Genomic DNA, 14,185 nt, shown 5'->3' with positions numbered 1-14,185 from the left:
TAAACAAGATGTTTTTAATAAATATTCAAAATCTAAATGAGCTTTGCTCCAGTCTGTTGTCTTTCATTTGACTCGTCGTTGCCGATATTCATAAAATGGCTTTGCTTGTGTTGAAACTCCGCAAATTGGGGCAGTTTGTTGTGTATTCCAGGGCGACCCGAAGCACCTGCTGGAAAATTCTTCCCCTTAAATGTTGACGCTCGGTGACCTCACAGCTGCCCGGCGAGTTTTCCGAGGCGCACCAAAGCAGCAAAGAGTGTTTATGAGTTGATGATTTGACTGCAGTATTCTTATGTTGATTACAAATTCTGACATCAACACAAACTGTTAAGCAGGGTTGGGTAGGGTTACTTTAACTGGATTACTTTCAATTACTTTTGGATTACTCCAATACCTAATATGCTAATAAAAGACAAAAACTAAATATGAATAAAATGATGACTCACAACACGTGGTAAGCTTTCTCTCCTGGCTTTGATCTCTTTGATCTCCGGCAAAACGAACATAAAATGCGACAGAAACAATATGAAAATAAATCCAAACAGCTTGCCAACATCATTTTTGCCGTTCCGTGTGTTCCGTTACTCCCCAAGCCTGCACAAAATTGAGTCATTTTATTCATATTTAGTTTCTTTTGTCTTTTATTCGCATATTTGGTATTGGAGTAATCCTAAAGTAATTGAAAGTAATCAAGATAAAGTAACCCTACCCAACCCTGATCAGCTACTTGTGACACACAAACAAACGTGCACATATAAGTTGACCACCTCCATTCCGTATTTTATTTCATAATTCTGCTTGGATGCAAATATATACGGTAGGGAGAATATCTTCATGAGGAAAAATCCAGCGTTCCCCAACGCTATGCCTGAGATGGTTTCACCATAACTGTGTTTTGATGTACTTTATTGGTGAAATAAATATGCCACCCTTCAGATGTTGTTGGCAAATCTTGGGTTGTATGCAGGGTTGGGTAGGGTGACTTTAACTGGATTACTTTCAATTACTTTTGGATTACCCCAATACCAAATATGCTAATAAAAGACAAAATAAACTAAATATGAATGAAATGATGACTCAAAACACGTGGTAAGCTTTCTCTCCTGGCTTTGATCTCGTTGATCTCCGGCAAAACGAACATAAAATGCGACAGAAACAAAATGAAAATCAATCCAAACATCATTTTTGCCATTCCATGTGTTCCGTTACTCCCCAAGCCTGCACAAAATTTAGTCATTTTATTCATATTTAGTTTATTTTGTCTTTTATTAGCATATTTGGTATTGGAGTAATCCAAAAGTCATTGAAAGTAATCCGGTTGAAGTAACCCTACCCAACCCTGCTGTTAAGGTAGCTGCCGTCTTCATATCAACACATCTCATGTTGTTTTAAGGAATTTGAGTTCATTGAAATAACGTTATATCCTGTTTGTCTTATGCTTAAAAAAATGATCACGGGTCATTCATACGTTTGCACTTTTTCTGCAACAAGTCAGATTGCAGTGCTCTGGTTTGCCCGCGTCCCTGCGTCCGAGACGCATCATTTTTGCTGGGGACGCATTGTGTCAAATCAACGTGCGTCCGCGGGACGCAACTTTTTTGACACAAAATTGTCATTATTACCCAAGTACTTTTTTTTTTAACAAAGATTTACCGCACTCCAAACTTTTCGTCAGGCAGATCCGCCATTGTTGTTTTGGTCTCGCGCCGATCTCTGCAAACGAGATCTCGTTGCTTCGAGATGACGTAATTGTTTTGGTGGTTGTCGAGTGAAAGAGAAGTATGCCTCCGTAAAAACAGTTGGTATTAAGTGCAAATCAACAAAAAATTTCTTCAGTGTCGGTAATAAGTCGAAACATAATACAGAAAGTGGTAACAACGGCAATAATTCCGGCACGAAAAAACGGCTGAAAAATTCTTCAGAAGACCGCGTAGGCAAGGAAAACACGCGTTTTGAAGCGAACGATTCAACGAAAGATAAAAAAAAGAATACTCCTAGCAAGAAAAGGACTTTTCTGTCAAAATTGACTCAATTATATTCCTGGTTACGCTATGAGGAGGAGGATAATGGAGGCTACATGTTCTGTGATGCCTGCACCCAGCGTGACAAAAAAACTGGATTGGATAAATAACTTCACAATACGAACTTTCAGAAAAGCACATTGGATCGGCACAACGACAATGAAAACCACAAATTAGCTATGGAAATTCCGTTGTTGCAATTGGACCTTGAGAAGGCCTTTACAACTGTGGCGGGACAGCAAACCAAGAAGAATATATGAACTGAAATATCTGAAGCGATTAAAACTGCATGAATATATAGACTAATATTTCAGCAATATTATTTTGTACAATATTTTTGTGAACTGAGAAATCTGAAGTGATAACTGCTTTGTATTACCAATTAAGTGTGATGATTAAAACTGAATGAATATATAGATTTATATATTTATTTGTTTTTTGTCGCCGATTTACAATTTCAACCTCGATAAGACTAAATTTTGGGGACCCATAGATCTCTGTTGGGACCCATAGATTTTTGAGCATGCGAGTCCCCGGGACCCATGACTTTTCAGAGCTAAAATGAACACTGAGATTGTTATTTTTAGTCAGCCAAATGGCTTTTACTAAAAGTTATTTCAACAGTCCCTGATGGTAGGTGTCCAATTGCTTCACCAAGTTTTTTTGCTGTGGTTTCCTCAGTCAAGATGATAAACTTCTCATGACACTTTTGGAGGACCACGGGGAGCAATGGATGTGGTTTTACTGTGACCGGCACAAGAGTTATTAGGGTCATTCCGGAGTTCATGTCGAAAGGAAAAGATAGCTCACCCTACTGATGGCATTTGTATGGTTTCTCAATTTAACTGTAGCAGATTTACATTGAACACAAGTAAAGAATAAAGAATAATGGCATTTTCAGGGATGAAATTGGGATTATCTGCGAGTAATCGTTAACAAACCAGAAAATACCCCGCTGCTTTTTCGACAAACAATCATAAATTTGTCACTGTTATATTTTTGGGCGGGAAGGGAGCTTTCATTGCTCGTAAAGAATCCAATGTATTCATTGATATACAGTGGAACCTCGGTTCTCGACCATAATCCGTTCCAGAACCCTGTTCGAAAACCGATTTGTTCCATCACCGAAATCATTTTTCCCGTTAAAAATAATGTAAATCGTTTTAATCCGTTCCAACACACTGAATGTTTACCTTGAATGTTTAACGTAAACATAAAGCTAACCCAGGCTAATCGTATGTTCGCGTTATCGTAATCTTCCGTACGAAAGATTACGCTAAAATGAACGTGTAAAAATAAAAAAAATCAGGTCGTTACAAGTCATTTAGCACCCGGGTCTCCACAACAAGTGGTGAGCGGTTCATTAGAAAAGGGGGCTCCGTTCCAACACCCTGAATGTTGGGCTCCGTTCCAACACCCTGAATGTTTACCTTGAATGTTTAAAGTAAACATAAAGCTAACCCAGGCTAATCGTACGTTCGCGTTATCGTAATTTTCCGTACGAAAGATTACGCTAACATGAACGTGTAAAAATTAAAAAAAAGGATAAAGAAAAGAATTATGAATAGGATTTCTTACCTTTGTGGTGGTCAAGATCAGACACTGGCACACCTCCTTCATATTTTCCTATTATTTCTTTCTTAAATGCAATAGTTGTACGCACTACTTTTCTTTTTTCCCCTGTAGCAACTTTGCTGCTTGCACTGACTTTCTTCGGAGGCATAATAAGGGGCTAAAACACCCGTACGCCGCTCAGCATGGCACCCTAGCGTACGCACTCACGCATTACCGGCGTTCGAACTCCGATTTTTTGACCGAACAGCGAAGCAAGAATTTCTGGAAATTTTGGGTCGGACTCCGATTTGTTCGAACTGAGAGGCGTTCGAAAACCCAGGTTCCACTGTATATACTGCAAATTTCATGTTGTTCACTGTACCAGCCCAATCATAACTCTGCAAATATGAAATTGATCTCAGTAATTATTATTGTTTGGCTTAAACTGGGAAGTCTTTTTTGTGTGGGCTATCATTAGATCAAACACAGCGTTTTGACTTATTGATAAGTTTATTATATTTTGAAAATTTGATATTTGAAAAGGAGATCGCATGGGATGCCAGTTCATCATTTTGACTATTATTGCCCACTGTTTTTGTCACAAACCAGAAACGGACACAGGACCCAATAGCGCTCGTTTTCTCGGTTTTTATTGAAAAAGAGGGAGAGTAAGGCTTGCTTCCGCGATCCGATGGCTGACGGACAAAAGGAGCAAGCGGTGCGGAAGTGGCACTCCTGTGTCTGGTGAGGATGATCGGAGACAGGCGGGAATAGCAAGTCGTTGGCCGGGACTGGAGATCAAAGGCGGTGTCGAGTTCGTAAGCGAGGTCGGTAGCAGGAGGCAGGCAGGTAACGGGGCAAAACAGGTCAGGTAACCGGCAGGCAGAACGGGGCGTAGTCAGTTCCGGAAACAGGTTGGCAACAAACATCAGGCAGAAAAAAGCAGGGCAGAAACGGAGTCGGACAAAAAGGCTTACTGAGCTGAAGGCAAAATTTCGCACAACGATCTGACGGCTTCCAAGAGGAAGCCGGGGGTTGAAAAAGAGAGTGACAGCCAATCAGCTGTCCGGGCTGTTGGCGCCAATTAAGCTGCCGCAATCATGACAGTTGTTTGTTGTTTTGACTATCATGAGCTGTTTACCTCATTGTTACAATTAGCCAATCAAGTTGCAATGATTTGATTTCCTTTCCCTTTCCAAGCAGATTGAATAATAAGAAAGAGCTCAAGGGAGGGCCATTAGAACAGGTTGAAATTTATTATCTGAGGTTTGGGCTTTCTCCCCCGTTCTTGATAATCCGTCGATATCTTCTCTTTTTATTTTAAGTGTCTGGTAAACTATAAACGTATCACTTATATTGTATTTGTATAATGCGAGTTACAGTAAACAATAAAATTCCCCTTTTTTATTATTTTTCCGGAGCAGCCATTTTGTTTACAGTGAATGTTTGAAACTGGAGTGTCATGTTCGTGATAATACGTCGATATATTCTCTATTTATTATGAGTGTCCGGTAAACTTTAAACGTATCACTTATATTGCATTTGTATAATGCGAGTTACAGTAACCAATAAAATTCCCCTTTTTTAATTATTTTTCTGGAGCAGCCATTTTATTTACAGTGAATGTGTGAAACTGGAGTGTCATGCTCAATTTCGTTGTCACAAAACTATAAACGTATCACTTATATTGTATTTGTATAATGCGAGTTACAGTAACCAATAAAATTCCCCTTTTTTATTATTTTTCCGGAGCAGCCATTTTATTTACAGTGAATGTGTGAAACTGGAGTGTCATGCTCAATTTCGTTGTCACAAAACTATAAACGTATCACTTATATTGTATTTGTATAATGCGAGTTACAGTAACCAATAAAATTCCCCTTTTTTATTATTTTTCCGGAGCAGCCGTTTTATTTACAGTGAATGTGTGAAACAACAATGACAATAAAGGTATATTCTATTCTATTCTATTCTATTCTGAGAGTTTGTGTCAAGGGACAATGACATCCATGTGGCCTTAAGGTCTGCTAAAAACACACTTCCTCTGCTTTCTGAAGCACAACATGATTGGTCACTAGATAAAACCTGAAAACCAGTTAAAGGATGACAGGGAATTATTCGAATTGAATTTTGTTTTAAATCTAGCCCAACAAACTACTAAAACCGTATTTTCCGCACTATAAGGCGCACCGGGTTATAGGGCGCACCCCCAAAAAATAGTTTTTGGTCGAATATTTTCCATACATAAGGCGCACCAGGTTATAAGGCGCTACAATGGGAACGTCGACAAAACAGTCAGATCGTTCAGTCAAACTTATTACCCACTTAACATTCCGAAAGCTTGCAAAGAAGCAAATACGTGTCTCAGACATGTACGGAAAACAGTGTCTGTACGATGTCACAAATCACTCAAATGCATCGTTCCAAATATCATTCGGAAGGTTAAAGTCTTGGGATTCAAGAAATGCCAACCATTCCTTAGTTTCCATTTTCTTTTTTGCTGGCAACTGTGTGGAAAGCAAAGTAAGAATTTTATTGTGCAGGGAAACAGGGTTCTTTACTGTGCATATGACAATAAACGCTTTGAATTGAATTGAGTTTAAAAATAGACTCATCACAGAAAAATCAAGATCGTTCTAAAACAAAATATCGGGAAAATATAAGTCCATAAGTTCTCTTGCAGCCATCACGTTCAATAATGATACGTAACCATGGTCTTCTTACAACCGTGAGTGTAGTAAATCCAGGAGAGTCAAATATTTACAAATACAGAATAGTAAAACATGTTTTCTCTATGCCGTAGTGCAACCCAACGTATGATTCACATTCATCTTTTCCGGCCAATTGCAGGCTTTGTGTCGCCCCTTTAGCCTATGCGAGCCTGTCAATGATAAAAAAGGTTCCGCCCCCTTTACCTCCGAATAACTTTAGCCAATAGTGACTGATTCAAACGATGATTGACACATTGGTTAGGAAATGAAACGCCGGTATATAAATCCCAGCATACACTGCGGACGACTTCGCCTTCGGGGGAAAATCGAGTCGGCGGCTGCTTGCCTTAGTTGCAACACTTTGTGACTTGATATTGATCCATATTTAAGGCGCACTGTATTATAAGGCGCATGGTCAGCTTTTGAAAAAAAGGCTTTTAGATGCGCCTTATAGTGCATAAAATACGGCGGCAGTAGCTCAGGAGGTAGAGCGATCGTTTTAGGATTAAGGGATCCCAGTTCGAATCCCGGCTTGTCCGTGTTACATGCCGAAGTGTCCTTGGGTAAGACACTGAACCCCCAATAAGCAAGTTAGCGCCTTACATGGCTGCACAGATCACGGCCGCTATTGGGAAATGTGAAGCACAATGTAAAGCGCTTTGGGAAGTCATTGACATTTAAACATTGTAAATCCTTTGCCAATTCCGATCCTTCTTGCCTCCCTAATTTCTACTTTAACATGCCAATCGTACAGAAAAACATAATAAACATAAGTGGATTGGGTATACACAGATGGCAGTGACAAACACAAACAATTTATCGATTGTCAGAATGCATGAGTCCAGCAGAAACTATCCCTTAACCTATTTAGCAGAATGAAAACATCCTGAAGATGGAAAACAGCCTTTTCTTGTTGTCTTGTTTACCTCACAAACTGCAAGAATGATTTGATTCACATTAGGTCACGAGCTAAATCATTCCATGACAGCAGCAGACCAAAAACTAATTCAGCATTCGTCAAATCAAGCCACTATCTGTGCTTCCTTCCTCTACATGCTTCTAGGGTTGGAATTTGCAAGAAAAATCAAGATAAACAAATGACACTTACTTCCCCTGGGTAAACATATCCAGTGTAATGATGAAACAGAATTCTTAGGAAAAATAGTTTTGAATTAGTCCGTACGCAACAACAAACCATACCCAACACAAATGTATTTAGAGATGGTATTATTGCAAAAAAAAAAAGAAAACAATTAGGCAAAACATTTAGAGAAGAATAACACGTTTAGAGCTGCTCTCAACTCAAATCACGAGTTAGGAACTCTTAAATTCATAAGCCACAATTTTGTAATTGACAATTTTTTTAAATGATAAGTTATCCATCCATCCATTATCTGTACTGCTTATCCTCAGTAGGGTCGCGGGGGTGCTGGAGCCCATTTTAGCAATCATCGGGCAGTGGGCAGGGGACACCCTGAACTGGTTGCCAGCCAATCGCAGGGCACACAGGGACAGACAACTCACTCGCTCATTCACACCGAGGGACAATTTGGACCGGCCAATCCACCTGAAATGCATGTCTTTTGGAATGTGGGAGGAAACCGGAGTGCCTGGAGGAAACCACGCAAGCACGGGGAGAACATACAAACTCCGCACAGGAAGTCTGGTAGCTGGATTCGAACCCATGACCTCAGAATTGTGCCGCACACGCGCTAACCACTGCGCCGCCGTGCTGCCCATGACTATACTACTTAATTTGATATATTGCCTAGATGTATTTTCCTGATTATAATAAAAATTTAACACTGTGAGTTGCAGACATAATCTAAGTGTGCTTTAGCTGTATAATTTAACACAACTAATTTGGGACAAATAAAAATGTGAATATATATAGATAATATATATAATAATATATATATATATATTTAATGTATGGTTTGCAATTGAGGTCACTGTATTCACAGTCATATACATTTGATGATAAAGGGACTTTATTTGCGCATTTAGCACTTTTTACTAAGAGTGGGCGGGATCTATCCAAATATCAATGTTATCAATACTGGAATCGGATTGATACTATTATATCATGATTGATACCGTCTTCCCATTTTAGCTATCACTATAAATAATGTCAGTGGATCTTAGAATGAGGGCAGCACGGCGGCGCAGTTCTAAGGTCTTGGGAACCACCTGTGTGGGTTCAAATCCAGCTACCGGACTTCCTGTGCAGAGTTTGTATGTTCTCCCCGTGCTTGCGTGGTTTCCTCCCACATTCCAAAGACATACATTTCAGGTGGATTGGCCGGTCCAAATTGTCCCTAGGTGTGAATGAGCGAGCGAGTTGTCTGTCCCTGTGTGCCCTGCGATTGGCTGGCAACCAGTTCAGGGGGTCCCCTGCCCACTGCCCGATGATTGCTAGGATGGGCTCCAGCACCCCCGCGACCCTACTGAGGATAGGCGGTGCAGCTAATGAGATGAGATCCAAAAATGATCCATACATACGAACGTGTATTTTCGATCCAATTTTGTTAATACTGTATTTGTACTACTGACTTCAGTTTTTAAATATTAGGCAATTTGAAGTATTTAAATGTCTTTTTGACATTGTCATACAATATTTGTATTTTTGTGACATTTATTATTTGGGTTTGACCCTCTTGACTAATTCTGAAACAGTTGTAGTAGACCAGGGGTCGGAAACCTATGGCTCGCGAGCCATATATGGCTCTTTCTACGAGTACCCGTGGCTCAGAGACAAATTTGATTGCATGCAAATTTTCTCCATCTCGTTCAAAATTTGAGCTTATAATCCTGTTCAGATAGACGCAAAGCCTAACCAAAGCTGAAATACTCACAGAATATATAGGGCACGTTTTTCACAACAATTTACAGTCAAGGTGTCACACCAAAAAAAAAAAAAAACTAGTTTTGGCTGTACAACGTTACAGAATCCTAATATATAAAAGCTCACCTTATAATCTGTGTTCAGTGTTCAGATACCTTATGATGAAATCCACAGAACAAACTGTAACTACGTCAAAACACCGGAAGAGAATTGAAAGTTATTTGATTGGGTGAGTGGGAGGGATGGGTGGAGCTATGCAAAAACTGCAAGCACTCCCTCCCATCTCTCACCCTACTCTGTCTGCGCCAAAGGTAAGCACATCAGGCTCCCTGTTTGCAGAATGTTGTGACGTTTTTACAAAATAACTGCTTGCATCTGGTTTTGAAACCAATATGTTTGAAAAAAAGGGTCAAAATGAGTTTAACCGATCTTGAGTTATTGCAAGAAAATTACAAGTTTAAAGTGGTATGTTTGTTGATTTTGGGACACGGGCTCTGGCATTATTCTCTTTTCATCAATTTTATCAAATCATCAAAAATAAATGTGCTGAAGACTAAGTTTTTGTCTGGGGCGCGGGTTTAGCAATTTAGTAAATTTGTCTCATAATATATGGTGTAGCTCTTTCCCAAAATAAAATGAATATATTTTGCTTTTATGGCTCTTTGAGTCAAAAAGGTTCCCGACCCCTATAGTAGAAGTAAGGCTTTAACATTGTATTTTTAAAACCAGGTGTGCTCACACTTTTTCAGCACGCGAGCTACTTACAAAATGACCAAGTCAAAATGATCTACCCAACACAAAAAAATGGAGATTCACGAGCACTCTAGCAAACAAAAAAGCGTCTCGAATAATGAAATTAAATACTCACAATTTTTCTCAATCTCAATGCACACTAAAGTAAATCAAACATTGAATCAAAACAAAAATATTGAATACAATAGGAAACACCATAACTCTATTCAAGTCAGTATTTTTTAATTGCCAATGTTTTTGTCCAATGATTCTCTTGCAAGAACAAATTGGTGCAGTTCGTTTATAAGGGGAAACAATTTAATACCCTGTACTCAAACTAAACCACTTTCAAATGTCCTTGTAAATCAGTGTGCCACATCAAGATTAATGACTCGCACATAATTTACATAACAGCATACTGCCAACTAATGCCAACTACTGGGGACATATTGGGTTCAGTGTCCTGACCAAGGAAACTAACACAACTTCCATAGCCATGGATCCCACAACGCTCGGGTACCACTGAGGCACACCTCTCCCGTGATCAAAGTGGAGCAGCATGGCTCAGTGGTAAAATGGTTGTCTAGAGACCCAGATGTGGGTTCAATTCCCGACCATAGTGACCCAAATGAAGTATCCTGGTACAAAATGTTAATACTGCTTCAACGTGTGAATAGACCAGTCATCAAAATGTGAAGCGTCCTTGTCCAGTGGGAAGATACAGATACAAAAGTACATTTTTTTTTTTTTTTTAGTTTGACTCTGTCACAAAGCAGGAACGGAGACGGGACGCAATAGCAATCGTTTTCTCTTTTTTTATTGATAAAAGAGGAAGAGAATGCTTGCTTCCACGATCCGCGGATCGACAAACGCGGATAGCAGGTGGCGGGAACGCGGAAGTGGCACTTCCGTGTCTGGCGAGTAGGAGTTCGTAAGTGAGGTCAGTAGCAGGAGGCAGGCAGGTAACGGGACAAAACAGTTCAGGTAACGGGCAGGCAGAACGAGCAAAGTCAGATGCGGAAACGGGTCGGTAACAAAGATCAGGCAGGAAAAGGCTTAGCAAAAAACAAGGTCGGACGAGAAGGCTAACTGAGCAGAAGGCAACAGTTCGCAACGATCTGACAGCCACCAAGAGGAAGCCGGGGGTTTAAAATGGGAGTGTCCACCAATCAGCCTTGCGGGCTGTTGGCGCCAATTAAGCCGCCGCACTTGAATTTTTTTCCGTTATTGTTTTTTTTTTATTGGCAACTAGAACATAATTTATTTGTTGATGTTTGCTAAAAGTCCAGACATACACGCTTCCCAGTGAGTTGCACTCAACACAAACACCTAAATCCATTCTTCAAAAATAATTTCCAGATCAAAATAGTGATGAAGTCCCCAGTTGAGGCATCAAAAAGTTCATCACTCTCTTACATCTGGACCACATCTGTGCCAAACGGCCTTAAAACCAAAGCCAACTTAAAGTCTCCTGGAGTTATTTTATCATCCTGATGATGCACCAAACGGAATATTTCGAGTCCAATTCGCTAATTCTTATCCAAAAACGAAACAAAATGTGCAATAAAAGCAGACTTGTGTTTTGCTTCTCTGCAGCTCCAAGCACTTTCTTTCTACAGCATTACTCAAAAACAGACGTGAAGGTCTGTTTTCAATCACTCTTGGAGTGGAATCTAGAATTGAGAGCGTGCGTTTTTTTGTGTGCTTGTGAATTTGTGCGCACGCATTAGCACAATGGGTTTCCTTTCTACTTACTATGTTAACAGGGTTGGGTAGAGTTACTTTAACTGGATTACTTTCAATGACTTTTGGATTACTCCAATACCAAATCTGCTAATAAAAGACAAAAGAAACTAAATAGGAATAAAATGATGACTCACAACACGTGGTAAGCTTTCTCACCTGGCTTTGATCTCTTTGATCTCCGGCAAAACGAACATAAAATGCGACAGAAACAAAATGAAAATAAATCCAAACATCATTTTTGCCGTTCCATGTATTTCGTTACTCCCCAAGCCTGCACAAAATTTAGTCATTTTATTCATATTTAGTTTCTTTTGTCTTTTATTAGCATATTTGGTATCAGAGTAATCCAAAAGTAATTGAAAGTAATCCAGGTAAAGTAACCCTACCCAACCCTGCATGTTAAACAGATACTAAGTGTAGAAATATGAAGTTTACGAGCATATTTGATTCAGCCGTATTAAACTCCGTAATAATCAAGGGAAAACAGGTTAAGGCACCGGTGTCAAACAGGCGGCCCGCGGGCCAGATCAGGCCCGCTAAGGGATTGAATCCGGCCCACGAGACAACACTCAGAGAAGCGCAAGAGAAAAACAAGCTGCAGGTTGAAATAGGTCAACTTGATGTTGCCAAAGGCAGGTGTCTCCAACAAAGACACTGTACTTGTATTTATTTTTTTCTCTCTCTCTCTCTCTCTCTCTTTCTCTCTCTGTCTCTTTCACTCTCTGTGTCTCTCTTTTTCTCTTCCTTTGTTGCTCTTTGTCTCTTTCTCTCTCTGTGTCTTTTTAACTTATTTTGCTCTAACTTCTTTTTTTCCTTTTTCTCTCTTCCTACCCTTCGCGCTTTCTTTTCTCTCCTTCTGTCTTTCTATTTCTCTTTGGATTTCTTTCTTCCCCTCCCTTTCTTTCCCCCTCTCTCACGACTTCTCTTTTTATCTCTTTTGTTTCTCACGCTCTCTCCCTCTCTCTCTTTCTTTGTCCCACCCTCTCTCCTTTTCCCTCCCTCTTCCTCTTTCTTTTTCTTTCTCTTTCATCTTCTAGTCCGGCCCCCGACAGAATATTTCTTCTATCGTGTGGCCCCCGAGTTAAAATGACCCCTGGGTTAAGCAATAGCACGAGAGAGAGAGAAATAAAATAATAACTATTGCAAGAATCCCACACGTTCAAAATATATAATAATGAAAAGAAATAGACTCACCTGGACAAATGACCGGTAAAGAAGTCCAGAGAATATCCAAAATAACTCCCTGGTGGTCCGGTGAAAACTACGCGTTGCTCGGTGTCCAAATTAAAGGAATGGCAAAATTGTGTCAGAAGCAAAACCGCCACAGGTACTAAGAGACTGTTTCTTCCCCGTGACCGCGTGCCCATCTCTTCTTTTGCGCGTCTCTTCTTTCATTGAGCGGCCGTTGCGCAAAAGACATCATCCGTTGCGTTCTTTACGCACCAAGGTCTGGATTTGAGCGGCATTCCGTCATATCCTGAGCGCTTTTTTTGCAGTTCTGGCGCAAGTTGCAACGATCTGGAGAGTGAAGAGTGAAATGGGGAGAACAGCAAACTCGGAGAGGGACGGGACCAATGCGACCTCCTTCGGGGTGGAGCTTTTCAATGACACCGCGTGCATTGACTTCAATCTACTCCAAGCTGTTCGAAATGTACAGGGTTGGGTAGGGTTACCGTATTTTTTCCGCACTATAAGGCGCACCGTGTTATAAGGCGCACCTTCAATGAATGATATATTTTAAAACTTTTGCCATACATAAGACGCACCCGTATAAGCGCATGCTGGTTTAAGATCAGGTAATTGTGCAATTTTGTAATTGTTATCCTGTGCAGTCCTTCGAGACATTTTTGTGATTAAGGCACAGGTGTCAAACAGGCGGCCCGCGGGCCAGATCAGGCCCGCTAAGGGATTGAATCCGGCCCGCGAGACAACACACAGAGAAGCGCAAGAGAAAAACAAGCTGCAGGTTGAAATATGTCAACTTGATGTTGCCAAAGCCAGGTGCCTCGAACAAAGACACTGTACTTGTATTTATTTCTCCCTCTCTCTCTTTTTCTTTCTTTTCCACCCCTTTTCTCCCACTCTGTCTCTGTCTCTTTCACCCTCTGTGTCTCTCTTTTTCTCTTTCTCTCTGTGTGTCTTGTAACCTCTTTTGCTCTAACTTCCTTTTTTTCCTTTTCTCTTTCTCTCTTCCTACCCTTTGCGCTTTCTTTTCTCTTTTCTCTCCTTCTGTCTTTCTATTTCTCTTTGGATTTCTTTCTTCCTCTCCCTTTCTTTTCCCCCTCTCTCACAATTTTTTATCTTTTGTTTCTCACGCTCTCTCCCCCTCCCTTTTTCTATCTTTGTCCCACCCTCTCTCCTTTTCCCTCCCTCTTTCTCTTATTTCTTTCGCTCTCTTTTTCTTTCTTTTAAATCTACTAGTCCGGCCCCCGACAGAATGTTTGTTCTATCGTGTGGCCCCCGAGTTCAAATGAGTTTGACACCCCTGGATTAAGGGCTATTTACTTGACTACAGTAGAGGATGTAGTTACGTTATGCAACCTCTAGATCAGGGGTGTCAAACTCATTTCAACTCG

General features: G+C 40.4%; 1 protein-coding gene across 1 annotated transcript in view; it reads right to left on the bottom strand.

The window, feature by feature from the left end:
- LOC148364860 (integrin alpha-5-like) overlaps window positions 1-13,118 on the bottom strand; it is a 106,628-nt gene extending 93,510 nt beyond the window's left edge. The window contains exon 1 of the mRNA XM_088339063.1: window positions 12,804-13,118. Coding sequence (XP_088195189.1) covers window positions 12,804-12,976 — 173 coding nt within the window. The 5' untranslated portion in view covers window positions 12,977-13,118. The remainder of the gene's footprint in view (window positions 1-12,803) is intronic.
- Between the last annotated feature and the right edge of the window lie 1,067 nt (window positions 13,119-14,185).

The sequence above is a fragment of the Urocampus carinirostris genome, chromosome 6 (assembly GCF_059441175.1).
Source record: "Urocampus carinirostris isolate Australia breed hairy pipefish chromosome 6, RoL_Ucar_1.0, whole genome shotgun sequence".
In the NCBI taxonomy this organism is placed as follows: domain Eukaryota; kingdom Metazoa; phylum Chordata; class Actinopteri; order Syngnathiformes; family Syngnathidae; genus Urocampus; species Urocampus carinirostris.
This window is presented reverse-complemented; position numbering and strand designations above follow the sequence as displayed.